General features: G+C 39.1%; 1 protein-coding gene across 2 annotated transcripts in view; it reads right to left on the bottom strand.

Annotated features, from left to right (window-relative positions):
• Positions 1-14,414: 14,414 nt before the first annotated feature.
• Positions 14,415-23,054, bottom strand: part of eng (endoglin) — a 30,550-nt gene continuing 21,910 nt past the window's right edge. Inside the window, exons 9-14 of one of the 2 annotated variants that reach the window (XM_018740338.2) lie at positions 22,413-22,561; positions 21,809-22,039; positions 21,099-21,180; positions 18,409-18,516; positions 17,958-18,005; positions 14,415-17,607 (exon numbers count right to left, since the gene is read on the bottom strand). In XM_018740338.2, coding sequence (XP_018595854.1) covers positions 17,486-17,607; positions 17,958-18,005; positions 18,409-18,516; positions 21,099-21,180; positions 21,809-22,039; positions 22,413-22,561 — 740 coding nt within the window. In that variant the 3' untranslated portion in view covers positions 14,415-17,485. The remainder of the gene's footprint in view (positions 17,608-17,957; positions 18,006-18,408; positions 18,517-21,098; positions 21,181-21,808; positions 22,040-22,412; positions 22,562-23,054) is intronic. The other variant, XM_018740339.2, reaches the window with a different exon arrangement.

Here is a 23,054-nt window from a genome sequence, read left to right on the forward strand (position 1 = left end):
AATAAGGTGTGTGGGCTGATAACACTACATAGAGTTCATTGGAAGTTGCTCTGGAGAAAAGCATCTGATAAATAAAGAAATGTAAATTTTCAAGTGCTGGCCACTGTCTAAGCTTACCTGTGCCTTTCACACCTTTTGCTTCTGATGCCCCTGCTGTGCAGACATTAAAAGGATGGGTTTTTTTCAGTCACACCCATTTGTACAAATAAATGTCTGATGGAGCAATTTGGGATTATGTGATGAACTCCCTCTGTCTCTCAGAGCTGCTGAATCCCTTTCAACATTTGAAAAAGGTCTCAAAACCCACATCTTTCAAACTGCTTCTCTCCCGGTCCCCTAAAGGCTACATAAGTGAGTCCATCACCATCTGTTACACACATCTATGCATTTGCAATTCATATATCGCTTCTGCTGGAAACAACTTGAACATGTGCGCTAGAAAAATGGCAGTATCAGAAAAACAAGCTGTACTTTGATGGTCTTGTGTTTGCGTATAAAGTTCTTTGCCTGTTGTGCTATGTACTTGTTTACTCTGAGTTCGTTCGTCACTTTGAAGAACAGTGTGTGCCTAATACATATATGTAAATATAATGTTAATGTTTCTCAGACCAACAATTTGAAATAGCGTGGAACCAGGAATCTGGAGCGGCACCTCTCCGCTGCTTTCAGTTCAACAGCCCACCTTTACCACTTCCTTTGTCACACAGCACTGGCACAGACTGCGTAATTGTGCAGCTTGCTTTTTTTAATGGTGTAATTGCAGAGTGCCACTTCTTATTATAATAAGTCTGGTTTAGCCTGAAGCAAAAACAGCAACAACAAACATGCAACATAAAGGTAGAGAGAAAAAAAAAAAAAAACCTAGGGTTATTAAACATAAAGTACCTGTTGCCTCTCTGTTTCTTCAGTAGATTCACAATTTTAATATCCAGAAAATGGACGGTGTCTTGCATGAAGGTGAGTAAAGTGATACATGCAATTTGATGGGTGTGTCTAGTACTAACAGGACAGAACGTGGTTATATAATATGATACAACTAGGGCGTTATCAATACTCTCAAGAGATTCCTACATGTATGAAGTTCTTCATACTGCATACTGGGGATTCTGTATTTTTTCACCTTTTTCTGGGATATGACTCTTATTTATCAATGAACATGAAAGTGTGAATTTAAATCAGTCCCTGTTCAATTTATAATTACTGGTGGCATAATTTTATGCTAGTTTTTGAGAGCTACCCCTGGATATTACTCAACTTTTGAATTAATACGCCAGCTAAACACTCAAGCCAGAGGGCAGTTTTAAGTATTTCCTAAATCTTGGACCAAATATTTTGGAAAAGAAGACAGCAAGAGAGTGATAAATAGTTGCTGCACAAATCAAATTAAAGCGTAACAGAATGCCGGCAAAACCGTTTTAATATGCGGCAGCAGAGGTTTTAGTCAACCATTTCTTTAATTTTTCCCAAATTTTAATCATTATTGCTTTTGATTGACTTAAGGCTGAAAGTAAATTAGAGTGTCCTATCGTTTTTTCTTTTTTATTCAGCTGAAATGTTTTAAAAATTCTTGTGCTTCTCATGCACTTCTGCACACTACCTCTATTTAAGCGCTACTCTTGCGGTAACTATTTCAGGTTGGTCTAATAGGGATGACCCACGATGATGAGTGTGCTAAGACGTTACTATTTCTGCACTGGTTAAAAATACATTATCAGGACAGAAGGAATTTCTTGGGAGATGAATACACGCTAGGGCCTACTGTCTCAGCTGTCATTTTGACGAGTTTTTGACACTTGCATTCAATGAGTTTTATATTCCAGTGCACCATAGATGTCACAAAGAACATCTCACCATTTCCATTTTCAATCAGCAGGAGCCAGCATCAAACACTGGAATATTTAAATTGTGTTTTCGGTTTAGACTGCAGTCGATCGACATGCATTATTTATAACATAATATGGAAAGCTTTTTTGTTCTTTTTCTTCTAAATACCATTTCGGTACTGAGCTGCTCCATGGTCATTTTAAAGACTGTATATTTAAAACAGTGACAATTCCATGTAGGCCAAGCGATGCTGACAAGCTGCTGGACATTCTGGGTCCCGGTTTCCTCCACACCTCTCTTCCAGGCTTGGAGAATGCATAAAATCATAATGCTTCTATTTATATGCACATTATCACAGAGAGCGTTCTCGAATTAGGTTTGGCGCTGCCGCCATTCGAGCATCATTGTTGACGGAATGATGTGTGTGGGCTTCTCGGTAACTTTATCCACATGGCCCCCCTCGTTGCGCAAGGCTCTTCTCCTTCCAAACTAATTGAAGCAATTGCAGCTGAACACAGGCGGCGTGTTTAGATAGAGTTTCCTGCTTATAATTCCGAGGGTGAGACCAGTTGTCTGTGCAGCCAGGGTGAGGTTTACCTAAAGCTACCCTCCTCATTTGCATTTATTCTCCCTCTTGTTATTTCAATTATTTCCCGAGGTTCACAGATATACAACGGAATTATATCCATCACGCTTTATGGTAAGATGCGCTGAAGTGAGAGAAGGTGGGGGCGGTGAGTTATCTAATCTCCATAAAAACAACTTTAAATTTTGCCAAAAGTGGTTTATAACAGCAAAAAAAAAAAAAAAAAAAAAAAAAAAGAAATAAATAAATTAATAAAAAAAACTGAAAAAAAAAGAAAAACAACAAAACAAATGGAGTTTACTCTAACAAGCAGAATAATAAACCGAGTTACACTGACTTTCTGAAAATTTTAAAACATATGTGTCCTCAACACTGTGGATTTAATAATTTGTGTATAAATAAAATTAGTGATGTACCTATATTAGGATCTCCACTTTTGCAAGGTTTCAGTGCAGGGAACTGTCAAACATCCAAATCTGCATATAACCCCTTTGCCATGGTACAATGCCACAAAACCTCTATTCCGCCTCTGGCTGCCTACTCTCTGTGCCTTGTCTCCTGAGACACACTAAAGAGAATCATTCACTCGCTCTACATGTTCCCACAGTGTGACATTTACTTCTCCTAAACATCAGATCTGCCCTCAGTCTCATGACCTTCAGGCATTTTTTGAAGACCCATCTTATTGTGCACCACCCTGGGATGCATTAACCTCTGCGCTACGCTGTCATGCAATGGCCTTCGCGTAGTCCATCTTTCCCTCTGCACTGCACTCTTGCAGGAAAATTTAAGTACAACAGTTTGTATTTCCATTCTTATTGTATGCATTGTATGCAATCATATATTGTTTCATACTTCTTCTGTGAACTGTTAGAACTGAACTTCTAAGATTGCTTGCACGCAAGGTGCCGAGTCAAACCTGACCCATAGCGACGGCTCGAGTGGTTTTCAAGGCAAGTTAAGGGAGAAACAGAGGTGGGTTGCTAGGTCCTTCTTCAGCTTCTAAGATTACCATTATATTGTTGCTACGCTGTACTCTCAAAAGTATTCATGTAAGTCTTGGACAGTGATGCATACTAATGTATATTACATTTACATTTATGTTTACATTTATTTATTTAGTAGACGCTTTTCTCCAAAGCAACTTCCGATGAACTCTATGGAGTGTTATCAGTCCACACACCTTATTCACCGCGGTGACTTACACTGCTAGATACACTATTTACACTGGGTCACTCATCCATACATCAGTGGAACACACTCTCTGTCACTCCCACACTATGGAGGAACCTGAACAGCATGTCTTTGGACTGTGGGAGGAAACCAGAGCACCCAGAGGAAACCCACGCAGACACTTACTAACAATAATGACTTTAGTAATAATAATGTGCCATAGCGTACAGAGGTAGGTATTGCTGGTGTCTCACAGATTTTGTGCTGTGGTTTTGGATGTGGGTTTGAATCCAGCTCTGTCTGTGTGGACTTTACATGTTCTTTCTGAGTTCATGTGGATTTCCCCTGGGTGTTTCAGTTTCCTCCCACAATTCAAAGACATGTATTTCATGTGGATTGGTGACTCTGAATTTCCTGCAGTTTATGTATGGCTTGTATGATGGATGGATGGATGGATGGATGGATGGATGGATGGATGCACTGAACTCATCCTGAGATCTCACTCACACTGTGTCTATGAAAAGCTGATGCCTATGCTTATGAAAGCTGTGTCCAACTCTCTTAATGTCAGTTTCATTCAGCTCTATTCTTTTTCCATCCAAGAGCTTGTTGACCTGGCAAGATCATGAATATGGAAATCACCGTATTTGATTTGCGGCTTGATATTTTAAAATGTCCAATATTTATCATAATTATATGCATGACTTTCATTGTTTAATAATACAATCAGTGAATGTTTTTTTTTTTTTCTTCTGCTTCTGTTTGAATGAAGCCTTCTCAGTTAAAGGTGTGTGTTGTTTTTGTATATAGATGAAATAACTGTGTAAGAACTATTAACTATCATTAAGCCTCTGATGAAATTTTCTGATGGAGACAGAAAACAGCAAAGGTCATTTTCAAGCCTAATAATGCATTCAATTCAGTGTGAAACGCTTCTATAATTTTCCCTTTGTAAAATTTAGAGCTTAAATACTGTAATTAAATAGGACATCAGCAAACATGTTTTGTTCTTCTAGTTATTTTTTTCTCCTTGTTTTTTCTAGTGTGAACTGTGCTAAAGGGCAAATAAAATATATATCACATACTGAGGGGGGAAAAAACACTGAATATGGATTTTTGTTTTCAGGTCTGTCTGCACTCTGAGAATGTAGATTATTAGGAGAGAGACATGGGTAGGCAGATGGGGATTTGGAACAACCGATGAGTCATCATTTGCTGAGAACATTTTTACCTTTTAACACAAAAATGGACAAGACTGACTACAGGCACAGACTCTAAATGTCCAATACGGAAATACACCAAGAAATGCCATCATGAGCTTGTTAAGGAATCATATTCAATGTAGGCTTTCCATATCTAGTTGAGGACCATCTGTAGTTCATATTCGTGGAGCACTTGGAAAGGTCTCCTTTTTTTACCCTTGATTAGTGCAGTAAATACTGTTAATCATGTCCAAAAATTCTTAAAGATGATGCCTGTTGATGCTTCTAATCAGTAATATTATCATAACATCATATTAAATATCAGTTGACATTTAAACATTGATAACTTTGCCACCTTCTCGTTCTCTTCTTTCGTCTTCACGTCCAACCTTTCAACAGACTACCTTGTGTATACCACGCCTAGCCTTTTCACCTAAAAGGGCAGGTCAAGGCTGTGAAATAGCTTAAAAATATTTCTAGCATGTAGGCCTTGAGAGTTTGTTGTTATTTTTAACACAAATGCACACAAAAAGGTGAAATAATGAGTGAGAGCAACTGCGCGGAAACAAGAAAGTCTCCTTGTAATAGGTAGGAGGGGGTGTTTCCCTTACTCATCGTAGTGTTTCATCTTAAAACCAAAGCAGTTATGAGATCACCAGAAAACAGCAAGATAGCTTGAAGAATAGTACACAAGTAGCAGAAGTAGAATATCACACATATGACAGTGCAGAGATGACAGATGGAATGAGCAACATATAGGCAGCCGAAAAACTTGAGCGCTAGCTCCAAATGTTAGGAAAACGGAAAAAGTGCAATATGGGAATGGTCAATTGGTTTTGATAGGATGGACAGCCTCACGTGTTTCTTCCAGTGATGCTGGAGTTCCCACCATTGAGACTGAGGTCATCATACTTTGAACACATCATGCAAACGTTGGATTCCCTCTAAATGACAGTAATTCCTGAAAGAGGTAGAGAATAAAGAAGAGGACAACTTGGACCCAGATAGATGGATTCAATTACTGCAGCAATGGACAAACACTTTTCAACCTTAAGGATACAACAGCAGGACAGAACATTCTGGAAACACTCTATGTTGTCAAAAAGAGTCAACATCAACTCAACAGCATTTAACAACAGTCCTCCCTGACTAGTTTGTATGATTTGCAGATGATGTACTGCGCAGTAAAATACTTTCTTCATTATATCTCTGTATGCATCTAAATCACCATCATCTTCAGTATAATATGAATATGAATGTACCTTCAAAGGGTTTCTCTACTGTGGTTATAGTCCTAAGAACATTTTGCTATGCTGGAACTGTACATATACGCTGTAAACATGACTTAACGCCGAGAAAAACTGGAGCACTTTTTTAAAAAAAAAAAAACCAGAAGAAAAAAAAGTGGTTGACACAAGTGTACTGAAACAAAGGTGAAGTTGTGGTGATGAGGGATTAGGCGAGATGAGGTTCAGCTTGGGCCAAAAGAAGTACTGATGTGTTTGATGTTTGGAGAGATGTTTGACTCTGAGGAATCTGAGGGATGTGCAAAAAGAAGCTTTTGTGTCTGAACTCCTCTTCTCCCAAGGCACACAAAGGGGGGCACATCAACGAGCGGATGGGAGGGATGGGTAGCAGAGGGGCAGCGAGGTGTGAGAACTTGCTCAGAAGTGCAATAGAGTCCACCACCATGCTGAACATGAACACCCCCCTTACAAAAAGGCCTGAGGACAGTGAGCTCAGATAAAGGAAAATGAGAGAGAAGCTGTCTAGTCTCTCGACAACCTTCCAAAACCCTTTTTCCCAAATAGCACACAACATCCTGGAGAATGGCTCAGGGTGAGAGGGGTTACACACTATGGGAGCTAGGGTCTTGTTTATGTAACGCTATTAAGTCACTTTGGATAAGTACGTCTGGCAAAATGAGAAAATAATAAATAGAAAATGAACACTGTGTCAGGCGAGAGGGCCCCCTCCGGCTGCCTGGAGTGTGGAGAACTTCACGCCGGCGGCCATTTTCTCTCTCTTTTTTTTTCTTTAAACAAGCAAGAAAATAAAAGCTACACGAGTTTATATGTCGCTCATTTCCACTGCAATTAGCCTTTGAATTGCAGGCAAAACATTAATGAGGACAAGGAGGAAGCAACTGAGTAAATTGTGCAGGAGTAATTAGACACTCATCTTAAAATAACTCCGAGTCTGCCTGCCTGCCACTGCCTAATGCGGCTTGCGTAAAGAAAGGCCGAGAGTGGTGTGAATGAGCGCCGTCTGTAACGCTGACAGGTGCTTCATATGCCTTTTTGAAAATTTTGCGAAGTGAAAACCGTCAGGTGTCGTATTGTCTTACACAGTTTTATAAATTGTAATCTCTATATTTAGCAAAACCGATATTGTGCCTTTGAAGACCACACGGTCACATTCTGGAAGGCCTTAGTAGATTGGAAATACGTTCTTTATAAGATGGCTTCAGTAATTTCTGAATGTGATGTTGTAAATATGATGCAACTAAATGATTAAATGGAAATAACTTGGGAGAAATTCAATATCATTAGATAAGGAGCGTTGCATTTTATGTGCTTCATACACAATTTACGTTTACTTATTTTACAAATTTTGTCTGAAGTAACTTCTAGAGGATGTAGAAGTGCACACAGAAAGAGCTTAAAAATAGAGAGATACCATTGGCACTGTGGAGCTTGTTCGTTATGCATCAATGTTTTACCTGTACTTATTGCCACTGGTGCAGATCATAAAAATAATTATGTTAGAACATACACATGATTGATTAATAGCTTCATTTTGCCATCAGGAGACGTAGACTGAAATTAATTTAAAAAGGTGGGTTTTGAGAGCTTTCATCAAGGCTGTGAAGAGTTCAATGGAAAGGAGAATTTTGTTCCACCAGAGTGAGCAAGTGCCAAAAAACAATATGTTGGGTTCAGAGCCACTGCCAATGGGACAAACAAGACAATCAAATGTGGAGGGGCACAGTGATCTTCATGCAGTGTAGGGTCGGATCATATCTTAGAGAGACTGTGGTGCTTTTCTCATGATCATCCTGCAAGATGTAACCAGACTCTAGAATATGATGTGGGCAACCACAGGACTCTTGAGTCTGATGTGAGCAACCACCAAAACCACTCAAGAGGAGGGGTGGAGGGGAGCCATGGGAATGGTTTAGGAGATCAAACTCAACACTTAGCAGCCGCAAAGGTTTGATGAGGGATGAAACACTGTACACGGGGATTTGCAGAGCAGATGCCATCATAATTTGGACCAAGAATTAAGGTACTTCCATTGAACTGGTTGGCCTGGGGTCAATCTTAATTCATTCTGGCTGGTCAGAGGCAGAAACCTCACAGAGCTGTGTACGCATCATGGAACTAACATTTGGAAAATTGGGGTGCAGCTATTACAGGAAAGTCCAGAACTTCCTGTAACACTGTATCCCATCAACCGTCCTATGCTACAGCATGTGTGTACTGTATGTAGGTTCGTGATGACCACACTATACTGTCATTATGTATAACAATGCAGATAAACGGTCAAAATTCTTGTTTCATTTTTCATTATTCTTCTTGCAATGCAATGGAAAAACGCGATGAGCCCCATGCTGTCGGCAGTTTTCTTGTTTCATTTCAGAATCAGTCCAGACTTGGATCCAAACTGCTGGAACAAAGTGTTATGGAGGTTCTGAACACACCCATTCGTCATGATCTCATGAAGGGCTATTAATGTCCGATTATGTCGCATTTCTCCACGGCTCAGCAGTTTAGAGACCGTTCTCTTTGCTTCGCTGGACTCAGGAGCAGACATTGCCAAGCGTCATGAACAATCAAAGCGGAGGAGCTTGCTTGTATTTCCACACCTTGAGAAGTTCCCATGTTTCCACTCTCCAGCAACTGAGGATGTTCATGACCCGTGTTGATCCCATCACAGGCTGGATTTGTCGCATATACTAGGCCCATAGCGAACTTGCTTTTTATTTTGTTTATTTATTCCTTTCTTTGGCAGTTGGCGTTCATACAAATTTTGTCAAAAAGCAAGTTTTTCTATTTGAAGTAGCAGTGACTCGTAACTTTATTTGGCCACTCGGGCCCTTTTTCCCAAAATTATTTTGAGCCTCCCACTGTCTGTGCTTTTGTTCTTTTGCGACTGTCAACACCCCCACGCTCGTACCCCCCAGTCCCCATCTGTAGGTCTCTAAACGCACAGAGACACAAAGTCAAAGATGAAAGAGGGATTTCCATTTTAGCCATAATTCACGCTCAAGTCCACCTTATCTGCAGTTCCAATCGGCGTTCCCTTTTTTCGAGGCAAAGCGTGACATGATGAAACCCTACCGTTGGGACATTTTCTCTTAAGTTTTTTTTCTTTTTTTTCAACAGCACTTTGATAATAAAAAATTAGTTAGGGGGAAGATTGTAGTTTCTATTGACTAATGCTTAGATCTTTCCTATTCATTTATTGTGCTCCAGCTTATTATGCTTAGATCTTTCTTATTCATTTAATTTTTAAAATTTATTTATTTTGTGGAAAGCAGCAGAAAATAGGGCAAGCAGTGCACTTTTGGTCACTTATTCTGCTGCTCATTTTCAATTATTTTAATTCATTTTCTATTATTTTCGTTAATCCCCCAGACTGATATTTTCTAAGTTTTTTAGCCAGTCAGGTCAATTCATGTGTATTTTTGTTGTGAGATGCCGTGCTACATGATTTGCTAACTTTCCCTCTATGATGTGAACTGTTACTGTAGAATTCTGTGTTGAGTAAAAACATTAAAATTATGGCATTTGCTTCTTAGATACATCATTTTAATTGTATTACTATAATATTGTATTGTATTTAATTGTATCTAATACATTTTTATGTAAAAATTGTGTAATTTTATCTATTTTCGTTCTTGAAGCGCTTTTGTTTTTGTGTGTGTGTTTTTTTTAACTTATTTGGTGGGTTCTACTTTTACTTTTTATTGTATTTATAAGAGTTTCTGGCATGATGTTGCAGCTGGATATGATAGGAAGTAGTAGGGGATTGGAGGGGATTGAAAGGGATTGGAAGGGATTGGGATTTACCTGTGAATCATAGGGTGATGAATAAGTTTGTTGGGGGAAGCTTTTTTGGTTTTTCTTCATTATCTTGCTTTTTTTTTCTTGTGTTTGAAATTGCTTTCTCTCCTTTCTGCTTTCTACTCCCCTGTTACTCGTTTCTGTTTGTGATTTTAGTATGGCAGACTGTACTACACCATTACATCACTATTTTATGGTAAAACTACATGAGTTTCCACTTAAATTCACCACCTGGAACGTCAGTGCAATTAAGATTAAAAGGATTTTAGCATTCTTGAAAAGACAGAAAAGAGTTTCTAAAAGAATCCAATATCTGCTCAATGGAGCATTTAAAACATAAAAGAGGCTGGGTTGGTCAAGTTTGCTTTTCTTTCCTTAGCTTTAATAGAGGTACTGCCATTTAATCCTGTTTGCTTCAAGTCCATTCACAGGATTTCGCTTATCCCAGTACATCTTCATTGGATATTTCCAGGAACACCTCAGCTGTGTTGTAGATGTGGAGCTGCTCCAGGCAATTCAACATGTTTCTTCTGAGATTCTTATGATAAAAGCTTATTGGAGAGACATATATTCAACTGTTCAAAAGATCATTATTTAAAATTTTGAATTCTCCTGCTTTATATTCATGTTAAACCACAACTCAAATTCAGTTTTTGAAGATATTAAACTTGGGTTGATTACTCTTTCAGCTTTACCATGGAAGTGTGTACAAGTTTCCTCTACAAATAGTCAAGGGAGAAACTTTCTTCCATTAGAAAGCTCATTATTGACCAGTAAAATACCTTGAATGACCTCTGGATTAGGCATCTTCTTAAGGTATGACCAACCCCGCTAAATACTATAACCTTTTGCCTTTGAGTTGTATGATTTACTTGTATGCATTTGCATTTTCTCAGTATACTGATCCGATCTCTGTGCTGTAGTGATCAAATTCTGTTCTGTTGTTAAGCCAATAAATATTGACAGAAAATAAAAATGTCATCTACACTAATTCCTATTTAATACTGATTGCTGACTGATTTATTCCATAAACAAATGCAACCTTTGTCATCTTGTTCTCAACCACAGACACTGAATTGACCATAATACGGTTGCTCTTTGCTGCCAACTAATGACTGGACATTGCAATGCAAGTGATGTGTGTTCCACAACTAACAAATTTTTGAAAAAAGACAAATTAAAAAAATTCAATTAAAAATAAACAGAAAACAATTTTTGTGCTCAAAAATTTGTAACCCAAATCTTCAGTGCACAGGAGCATAGCATTTTATAATTATTTGAGACATTATTGTTTTGTTATTAAACAGGGTGTAACATTCAGTCATCAGAAAAAATAATTTAGCTTACTAATATGATTTGCAATATTTAATATAGTTTACTACCTAAATTGAATTATTTATAATTGCTCCTTGATTCTTGTAACATAATGAAAATGCAGATTTTACGCAGACTTGAAGACTGCATGAAGACCATTTTTGATTTTTTTTATTAATTATTCAACTAATGCTTTCATCCAACTAGGCTTACAATGTTAATTTTTTTATATTAAGCTGCTTACAGCTTGAACTTTGATTTGTCCTTTGCTAACCTTCACTGTAACCTTTTTTTCAGTTGCCATTGTGTGGCGTAACGTAATCTATATAGTAGACTCTGAGTGCAGGGGCATGAAAACTTGTTAGGTATCTGGGAACCAAAAAATGAGGAATTGTACTCAATGGCGTTAAAGCAAACAAACAAAATTGACTTGCTTCCACACACTCCTGGTTTCGCATGTGCTTAAGTGCCTGATAAATATCCAGTCGGTAAACTTTCCCGAATCAAAATAACCTCTTCTTACTAGAGTCTGCTTTTTTCTGCCCTCAGTATTGTTCATGGATCCCAAAAGCAATGTCATATGTTCTTAGTTCCAATGCTGATTTTGGGTAACTATTCCACCCTAATTTAATCACTCGGTGCATGGGGAATAATCTCTGCGGAGGCACCCAGCAAAGGGGAAAAAATGGGCCTCTGTGACATTTCCCGTGGGCTCTCTTGTCACGAGCACTCATGCTCCACAGGAGCCTCAGAAAAGCCAAGGCACCTGCGCTGTCACTGCACAGATCTGCTGGATCCACGTTCCTCTCGAACACACGCGCAGCAGACAGGCTCCTTCTGCAGACGCATGCAGAGTTACAAGCCAAGGTCACCTAGGTTGTCCTTTTTTTCACGCGGTGGCAGCCATCTATCAGAATAAATGCAGAATGTCCCGATGTGTGCCTTCCTGAGATGTGGGCAATGTAACAGAAGGTGCGCACTGCAGAAAAATTATTTCTGACCTTTGAAACAGCTGTCACGCTTCGTGAATCTCCACTTGAACCTCGCACTCGCAAACAAAAGCCCTTCATCACAAGTCAGTGGCTGGTTCTGTAGATCGCTCTGTATGCATTCTTACATAACTGCAGAAAAGACCAAGTGTACAGCATACTTACACACACCCCATGGGTGAGATTTAGACAGCAAATTTTACTTCTGATATTTTCAGAGCTGGGAAAAAAAACTGAATGCAATAGGAAATGGAAACAACGATATTCACAGCTGAGTGGGTCAAAGAATAACTCTTTTGTTGATGTCAAGTTGGGGTCCCTTTGTAGATGTTCGGGACTTCGGTGCGGGATTTCAGGGAGCGCCAAATTATTTTGGTTAGTGGCTTAATTAATGATTGAGCGATTTGACTTTAATGAAGCGTTTGGATGCAGGGAAATGCTTCACTTGTCTCAAAATCAAATCATCTACCCATGAAACATGCAGCTGAGAGAGTTTAGTGCTTTGTGAAGCATCGCTTCGCCTGGCAATAGGTCTGATGCATTTGTTTATTTTTAACGGATATTTGTCTATTTTATGCATAGGTTTAAAGCTATGTGTGAACACGAGGAAGGAAAAAAAAAAAACAGATGATGTACGGCATTTCAGTCAAAGCGTGCCCTTTATTTCAGCCTCTGAGGAACACGCGAGAGTTGAACTCCAGCTGCATGGACGCCCGTGCTTTTCGCCCAATTTGCAAATCCATTACACATGACAGGGACTTTCCTTTTCAAAGCTCCAGACCAACATACTGTAGTACATGGAGGTAGCCACAGAGTGGCAGTCAAGATAGATGTAATTGTGATGGTTTTGGGCAAAAAAAAAAAAAAAAATCCTTGTTTTTTTCTGTTTAATTTTTCAAGAATGAAACATATGGAGGAAGGTGTAGTGTTCAAAAAGGAGCTGGTTGCAGCAGTATTCCTTGGTGCCACTGGATATGTACCGCTGAGCCGGAGAAATGGGTAAAAATGTCATCAAGCTGATGCAAATTTAAAAAAAATGAACATTCATTTGCTTATGCATTCATTTTCGTAAACCTCTTATCTGAACAGGGTCACAGAATTCCAGACCCAACCACAGGATACGCACGGTATAGTGTAAATCACACTCTGCACAGGACGACAGTTTATGGCAGGACACTTACACACATCAAAAATGTCTTTGAACCAAATAAATTACATTACAATGCTGTGATTTAGTGCTTTATTCACACAGCATATTAAAATCAATGAAGACAGGATGTGAAAAGCAAGAGAAGACAGAGAGACAGTAAGATGTTTTTTTTATAAATAAGTGAATCATTGTGAGTAGGTTATTGTAAATTGCTTTGGATATGTCAGGATAATTAAGAAATGTAGATCCCAGGTTTGAATAGCAATTCCTGTTATAGTACACTTGATCGAGGCACTCCCTCTGCACTGACACGGTAAAATCACCCTTGTGTATGAATGGTAAAACCATTGAAAAGCCGATTATCTGACAATGTACGTTACCCTGGGCAGAATGGCCAGCTAAATAAAGGTTAATAAAAATAATTAGAGACCATAGTGAGCATGTGATTTCATGATCATCATATGAAGTGCAAGCTATGATTAGTGCATCTGTGTCTGTTTCGGTGCCAAATTACATCTTGTGCCACAGCTAAGGTGGTTATTATGTATTTTTCCTTTATAATTATTTTCATTTAAATGATATAAAGTATTGTTTTGTAGCAAGCTGCACTTAGCTAACTTTGACTCCTAATACGAGGCTGCCGCTGATAAATATCTGTAAGTATCGGCGTTTCAGTTGCACTGTGTAACAATACCGTAGTTGGTATGCCGTGCGGAGTTCAGCATCAAGGCCGCGTTGCGAGCTGCCAGTAAATGTGCTCCTCATGAACGCAGCGGCACGCTTGCCTTCTGTCTTTTGGCAACGCGCTTTGAATCAGTGGGGATAACGCTTGTTTGTATGAAATGCTGCTAACTGTTAAATTATTTTTCCGCCTCGCCTGCTCGTCCCTGGGTGGCCGTGACGCGTTAACATACAGAGCGAGCGACTCTGTTCACGACCCCTTTTCGAGCGGCGTGGGAAGGTTCCCACCACAGAGTGGGTGCTGTCAAGTAATTGGATTCAACAGCGCAGGACTTAGAGAAATAACATATTGTAATTATTCATACTGTGAGAAAAAAATAATCTATGTGCACATTTCCACAATAATGAATGTGACAGGTGATCAAATTTTAGCAGTTTATTTTTTTTTATTTGTATCTGTTGATATACAATACAAATGTATACTACAAAGGGATGACTTCAGTCATAAAGAAGAAGGTAGAGCTTTGCAGAAGGCACATTTAAAGAATTGAATCGCTTAACAAAAACACCATGGTAACTGATATGAAGAGTTAGGAGCTGACAGTGAGTGTGTCATATCTCCCACAGATAAGGTTAGGCAATTCCCGGCTCCGGATAATATGCGGTGGTGTAATTTTGTGAAGATATACAGCAGGTTGACAGCAGTGTGTAATGAGTGTTCAGTGAATGACTGAGTGATCGATCTCAGGCCTTCCCAGAGCTGTTTGCAGCAATCACGGCACGGCGGTGTTAAGAGAAGGGGGCGGGTTGCAAAACGTGTTTTGAAACGCCAAGTGTCTGATTAAAAGAAAACTTGAAACAATGCAAACGATGGCGCTTCAGGACAGGGTTTTGTTTTTTAGAGAGACATTTTTCTCCAGTTCGTGCAAATACCCGAACATATTTTCAAAAAATATTTTTCATCCATACTCATATATTTTATGCATGGCACAATTTTTACTGTGTTTCTAAACTGCAGCTCAGTTGCAGCAGTGTGAGGACTGCAGGTCTTTATTTGACAGTGTGAATTGAGCAGTTCAGTCAAAAGGAAGACACAGAAGAGCTTCTTCATCCGCCTTCTCCTCGTGGGAAGATGTTTGCCACGCAGAGAGGTGGAAGGCGCACTTTCGTGTGCCGCCGCTGTTTTGCCCGGTGCTGCGGTACCTCTTTGGGGGAAGTACTTGAACAGGGTTTGGAAGGGATTTGCAGTGACAAGCGAAGGATTGACTGACAGCCTGCGTGATTCCCTGTCCCCCATAGGTTTGCCCAAAGAAAGTCCATGCCAATGCGATTGTGTCGTCCTGAGTTGGGCCTCTCCCTCATGGCCACAAAAACTCTCGAGAGATTCTTGACCTCTCCGTGCCGCACACTTTCCTTTGCCCTCTGTATGGAGCAGTTGAGGGACAGCCACCAGAACTGGGACTCAAGCTAACAGTGTCCAGGCTTTCCACTGATTATAAAAAACATGGACTAAGCATAACAAAAGTTAAAGACTGTACATTTCAAGCACTTTCTCTTACTTTTTACCCAAAAATATACAGTATTTATGTTGACACTCGAAATAAGCTCAAAAAAATGCATCCGTATTTTCTGAACAATTTAAAAGTGCAACAATGGAGCTAAAGAACATTTTATAATACTCCTTTAACTGTCAGAGTACTTGTGTAATTTGGGCTCAGGTTTGTGCTGCTGCACAAGCAGTAAGAGAGGAATTTCAACTGTAATGGTAGCTCCAACTCCATGACCAGAGACCTAAAGATATGTGTATAGTATTTAAAGGACTCTGTGCATGATATTTAGGATTTATCTACAAAGCCAAACAATTAGGCAGGAAGTTATTTCAATATATCACTTATGGCACGTTACTAAAACAGCAATGAAATTACAAAATATTTCTCTGCAAAATATATGTGGAAATACATAAATGTATACTTCAAAGTATTGCACAAATACAGTAGTGGCTTTTTGCAAACTTTCTCCACTTTCTCAAACCTTGTGTTCCCACAAGATGTCTTCCCACTTTCTACGCACACACACAAAACACACATACACTCATGCACAAAGAAAAATAGATACTGAAATTCCACCAAGAGAAAAAAAATGTTTCACATATAACTTGCATTTACCAATACTACTTTAAATAAATTTGTGATTCGTTCACTGTACAGTGCCAGCTGAAATAAAATATTTTTATAAAAATTACAGTACACAAGGCTACCTCATCTGAATACTAAAAAATCCGAATAAGCAAAACATATTTCATATATTATGGCAACCTAAATCCAACATAATCTGATGAAATAAATCCAAACAATAATTAACAGTGCATAACATCTCTGTGCCTCTCCTGAGAGGTTTTTTGTTCCACAAACTCATGAAGACAGTATGAACCTCAAAGAGCAAACATACAGTAAAAAAACAAAAAATGTGTTCATTTGCTATGTGCTGGAATGTGTTTCAGGACAAAAACAGAAAGTCAATGACAAGTGAACACAGGGACTGGGATGATTCATTTCTACTTCCAGTTCAGGTTAAACACTGGCTTTATACCAAAACTAACCCAGCAACAATATTACACTTGTTTATACAAGGCACATAAATGTTTTCAATTCATTTTTTTGCTTTTGAAATGTTTGTTTCTGAGTTTTGCAAATGTTGTGAGCCACTGCACCTGCCATTATACTAATTAAGATTGACTTAAACTTTCTTTCTCTTTAAACTAGCAATTTGTGCCTAAAGACCAGAAAGTTTGCATAATTTTTATGGCTATGAAGCAGAATGAACCTAATTTAAACGGAAAACAGACTTACCAGCCTAAGTCACAATTTCAGAGCACTAAAGCATGTAGATTGTCAGAAAGTAGAAAAGAGGTAGTCTTTTCCAAAATGGTCTTCAACCTAATAAGACAAACCCCTCTATGTATATGAAATGAAGCAGTTAACGTAAATCTGTGGATTGAAAAAAATTCATCTCTACTTTTACAAACATTCAGGCAACAGTTACTACAATTATACTCCATTATGAATTTTAACAATTTCATGTCTTGAGATTATTTCAGAAAATTTGTCATAATATTACCCGTAGTTACTGATGTCACCACAGGGCAAAACATGCTAATATTTTTCTTTAATTTTTTCCTGAAAGACTCTTTGAGAGTTTATTGGAGTAGCAAAACAGCCTGAAAAGAATGTAATGAATTTCCTGTTAGTTCTTAGGGGATATGCTTTGTTTTTCCTGTCGCTGGAAGCAAAGTTTTTCTATTGACTTCCCGTGTCTGGATTCGCTTGAAGGTCTGGCAGATGACTGAAGAGGATGGATCATGACTGCAGGTCCCCACACTAACCAACCACAGCTACGATTCCCCAGCGGTTGGGCCAAAGACAAGAAAAAGTGTGTGTGCGTGTCTTTGCAGAAAGATGTGCTGCTGCTGGTTTCAGCAGCCAAGTTACCACCTCCTTCTATGCCATACTACTGGTGGGCGTGCTCTGGGTACTGTCTATGCTGCCATTGGCGCTGCTGTTCTCCGAGGGTGAGGGATTGCCAGATACTGGCTCGCGCTTGGACAGAGAGCACGGACATCCTTAGAGAGAAAGAGAAGGAAGAAGACAGCCATGAGTAAGGAACTAAAGCCATTTTAAGCTCTGCTCAGTTAACATTCTCCATCGTTATGAGAACCCAGTGGGCCAAAGGAGGGAAGCAGTGGCTCAGGACCTCTATTAGTGAGCACATCATTCAGATCTTGTCAACTCTTAACAAGACCTGCAAATGTCCCTTTACTGCATACTATTACATAGACCTATACAGCAACACATAAAGCTTCACTTAGCAGTTGGGTGGTCAGGGTGGTCACTTAGCAGTTGGGTCTGGCTACTGAATCATCAGTCTAGAGCTTCTACATGAAACGGTCAATAAGATCAAGTTGTCTTTTACCTGATAAATGTGCTGCAGCTGAACTTATATCCAGTCCAGAGGGGTAGCCTAGAAAACACAAACTGTTATCACAATGTGCTCACTATGGCAAGAGCAGAAGCTCTGCCAAAAAAGCTTGTCTTGATTTCATGTTATATATAATTACACTTGTTCAGCTACATAGCCTGTGTCAGAGATATATTTTGTACAACATCTACACCTTTGCAAAATAAGCATTAAAGTAATAAGAGTATATATAAATAAAAGTTATAATGCCAAAAATTAATCAACATGTGCAAAAGTGTTATGAAGTATTCATAGTATTCTATGAGGAATGTGACACTAAATCATGTTAAAACATACTATCACTTGTCTATATACAATACTATATGTTTCACATGGCACAGAGCCTAGATTCTTCAAAACGAAGATCCCACCATGCATCTCGTGTGACCCAAAACTTGCAACTCACCTGTGCGAATCTTTGTGAACCACAGCAAGCCCACCAGAAAAACCCCAATCAGAAATCCTCCAAAGGCAACTCCCAGGACAGCTGAAAGGCTGAAATCAATACACTGCCCTAAAAGACATTGAGTGAAAGAAGAACAAAAAAGCCCTATTAACTGGTGATTTTTTTTCCACAGTTCTGTTCCATAGTCTATCTTTCGAATTAGTGCATCCGTAACAAATATACTAGTATTCCTAAATTCTAATGCCCACATAACAGTGTAGTGTTAATTTGATCTAATTAATTGTTTCAGTGTGGTGACAGGCTGCTGTGCCACAAGTTATTTCTACACCAAAACACAGTATATCATAATTAAATAGCTATCACTGAATAAAACCAACTAAACATTTCTCTTGTCTCTTTTCTCATAGAATGTGTTATGCGAAAAAAGAATGAAGACTTATTTGGATGGTACTAAAGGAACATTCAGATGTTTATGGATGTTCTCCTTAAAAAAAGCAGTTATAGTGAAAGACCTGATAAAACAAAAAGTATCATACAATGATATAAGTGAAACTAATATCTAAAAACTAATAAAATATAGAAGCAGCTGCACCCCAGGAGTTTAAAGAAGCAGCAGACAGTTAAGAATCAAGGAGGCCAGACTATCCTTGACTTAAAGCAGCCAGTGTGTAAACAGATGAAGAGTAAAGATATGAAGAGTTGCAATGGATTTGAGTTTGCTTCTGCTACGTTTTGTACAGTCCAATCTGTCTTCTGACACATAAGCATTTCAGCCAAGAAGCTCTTAAACAAGACTCAAGAGCCTTCCTGCCTAATGACAATCAATCAATCAGCTCTCTTCTAGGTGATCAGCCCCCAGAAATCGTTTCCATATAACCTTCAGTCGACTGCAGACTGCAGGGTAATCTGAGGAAGCTCTTCACTTCATCCAAAGAAGAAATTACCTTGAAGGTCTTGGTTTTACCCCAATGATTAATGGTACCATGTCATTCTTTGAGCCATGAGTTTATTTTGCAAATGAACTACATTCCAAATGATTTAATTTATTCCATTATTCTATTTATACAAGAGCAAACAGAATAGTTAAATTATGTTGGGACTTTGGTATAATGAAATATTTGCAGTGGCTTTTCAGTTAAGTCTTTTGTTCTGTTCTGAAAGCTAACATTGCAAGGACAGCTGACGGTGTCAGCCATGAAGTCTCTTAGTACAAGATACTGCATTTTAGAAGAAATGTCCTATATTCTCACAGTGCGTTTTGAACTCTCAAACAAAATCAATGCGTATTCTATCCCCAAAGCTATTCCCCAAATCAGCAAAATCACCAAAATATATTTAGTTGTTTTGTTCATTTTTGTTTTGTTGTGATGTGTTCAAAAAAAGCTAACAAATATAGAAGGAGATGTGAGAGGAGCTTTGGGGGTTTTGCTGGGGCAAATCCACAAGAAAAGTGCAATATTGGGGAATTACCCCAGAATGGAGGGAGTATGGAAACAAATATAAAAATTTTAGACACCTAGAAGGCCAAAGATTCCATACTCCTATCCACATAATTATCAAGCACATCTCTCCAAGACTTACTGGTCCCTGAAGAGCATCACTCAGGATTGAAGTTGAATAATTGTGAATAGAAGGCCCCGTATGCAACCAAGAAAAATGAAAAACTTGGCTCAGGTCAGTGATGTGGCTTGGCATCTATACCAAAGAGGCTTTTAAGGTCAGCTAGAAGCTGCATGCTTTTTTTATGACAGGAAGCGTTTGGCTTCCTCACTGGCTCCAGTCCTCACCCCCGTCACCCCCATTGTCCCTCAAGTCACACAACCTTTCCAGGACATGAAAACGGAGGAAACGTAAACCAGACAACAACAGACGTGACAGCTACACCTGTTTATTTGCTGAAAGAGCCAATGTTCAAACCAGTTTACCAGGTTAAAATAACACAGGGAACAGGATAAAATAACTTGCTGGTCTGGCCAGAGGAGTGTTAATTTCTTTGTTTTTATTGTGACAAGTCAAAAATAACTGACTTCGCTTGTGGGTGGCCCTCAGCTGTCAATGAAAAAGTCACGCATGACTTTGGTCCACCCCGGCTGCTGGGAGTCAATCTATTCTTTGAAGACCTACACCATTTACGCAGCGCTGTGACACAAGCGGCTATGTTCGGAATGCTGTTTGTCTGGCCGCAGGACAAAACAACTCCCCCTGGCTCGTTAACTCTGATTGTGGCCACAAGGTCAAACAGCAGAAGCTTCCTAAGGTGAAGATCCGGCTTTACGCGTGCCACCACCCTTCAACCCCTCTAGATTACTTTGTGCTTGTCGCCATGGCGACAGGCTGCCGTTTCTGTACACCACCAAACCAAGGGCATGAGTGCATTCTTTGGAGTTTGGGACAGAGGATTTTAATTTTTTTAAGTTTGTGCTGTTTCATTTTCTTGGACACATGAGTAAAAAGGAGAAAACATAATCTCTAACATACAGTCTTCCAAATATGGTTCTAAGATGAACGGCAGTTTCAGAACCTGTTTTCAATACATTATTTTTTATCAGCTTTTTAAGATTTTGGCAGAATTGCCTGTTGAGAATGTAACGATAAATAACTCTGAGGCTTTCTTGTTTCGAGAGAAATACAAAAACAGACCGAATAGCATAAATGAGAGCTGAAACTTAACTAAGACTCAGTGAACTTACTTGGTGGAGGTAATGATGACTGAAATGTCTCCAGATTTTTCCTCACCACACCGGCATCCACACATGGAAGAGGATGACGACTCTGGAAGATGAAAGAAATATTTATTCAAAACACAGATTTTTGTTAACTTTGTTCATTTTGTCTTTGTTCCCGTTTCACTGTTGCCTTATAAACGTAAAAACGTAAACTGATTTGTGTTTGTCAGGCCTTGCAAGAGCTCCGATAAGGCCTGGTTCAGTTCACATTGTGAACCACCCTTATTGTCTGAGAAGAGGGGTAAAAATATTTTAATGTAAAAAATGGGATGTAAAAATGCACACACACAAACACATATACTGTACGTATACATATACAGAACACATGAGAGTATCATTTTAAAAATGGTCATTGTTAATAGTACAGAATTATTATTTTGAGTCACAGTCTGAAATTTTAAATACATTTCAGAGAGGTTCATAGATCATATTGACATTTCTGTATGCTCCACATTTGATTTTTCTGTAGTATTTCAGGGCTTTATTTCGGCAAGAAGCTGTTGTCAACAAAACTTATGATTTACCTCTGATTTGCTAAAGTCAGTGTAATGGTTTGAATGAAAACCAGAAGACAAAAATTTGGTTTATCAGATTTAGTTTGATAACTACCTCACCTCATCGTCCATTTCAGCCCAAACAATCACTTAGAGCCTGAAAGAGTGATGAACCCAAACCTGCAAGGCGCAGAGTTTGACGAAGCACTCCACAGTCCAGCTGGTGGAGCTCAACTCCTCCAACTGCTGGAGAGAGAAGCTGATCCGGGTGGTCTTGTTGCAGTGTGCCAGGGTGCAGTGCTCTGTGGTGAAGGGCAGGTTCCTCTCTGCACTGCACGAGGTCCTGGACTTTATTGAACACTTGCTCACGGTGACGCTGAGGATGATCTCCCCCTTAGGTTTGTTGGAAATCTGTAGAGGCACAGAAAACTTTGTTTTGCTTACTCTGATGGGGAATTGCTTCAGTAAATATTTGACTCCTTTAGCTGACACAGATGATAAATGTATAAACTTGGAACCCATAGGTAAGTTTTATGTTGTTTAAGCCTCAAGAGTGGTGCTGCTGTTAAACCTTTTGTACTTTAGCTGTTTTAGGAAAAACACAACAACACAGTCACAGTAACTTATCATACAAATGTCAGCTACAAAAGAACACAACTGGTTTTCTTCTACTTATGGTGGAACCACTACAGAAGACAAATATCCACTTTAAACCCAATGTTTATTTTCTTGAGTTTCTCTCTTTGGTTTTCAACACACATGTGCAATGATGAGGAGACCATACCTCAGCATAAATCCACTTGTCGCTGTGAACCCGGGTCGTGGGCTCTATGGGGTTACTGTAATCTGGAGAGGTGTAGAGCTGCATCAGCAGCGGAATCTGTTCTGAGTCCGGTGAAGAGGTGGGTGGAAGAGGGGTGGGCCTCCAATCTACTGGCAACAGAGAGCAAGCGGAGCTCATTATGCTGTGTGGGGGGAAAAAAAGCTGGGAGCTTTTACCTGAACTGTACAGAGAGAAAGACAGTGTTTGTACTATGCAGGGAAAAAGGTGTCTGTTCTTGAACTGTGCATACAGAAAGAATAAAATAAGAGTCCTTTGAACAAAAGTCAATGAAATGATAGTTTTTAATTTTTTGCATGCAATTTAGCCAGGTCAGCTATTTTACTGATTTCTCAGATTAGCTTGAGTTTCTAAAGTAGGGACAGTATAATACAGATGTGTGTGTTCTAATGCAATCAAGTAAAAAGATGATATTCCTCTGGAAGTTACCATTTTAAACTCTTATTAACACAAAAGAAGGTCTCACTAGTTTACTGAACTCCAGCTATGTTACTGCTGCTCCCCATCTGTCTCCATTTTACATGCAGCAGTACGACATAATTTAACTGATTGATCAAATTCCTTGGCACAAGAGAACATACATCA

Source organism: Scleropages formosus, chromosome 6 (genome assembly GCF_900964775.1).
Source record: "Scleropages formosus chromosome 6, fSclFor1.1, whole genome shotgun sequence".
In the NCBI taxonomy this organism is placed as follows: Eukaryota; Metazoa; Chordata; class Actinopteri; order Osteoglossiformes; family Osteoglossidae; genus Scleropages; species Scleropages formosus.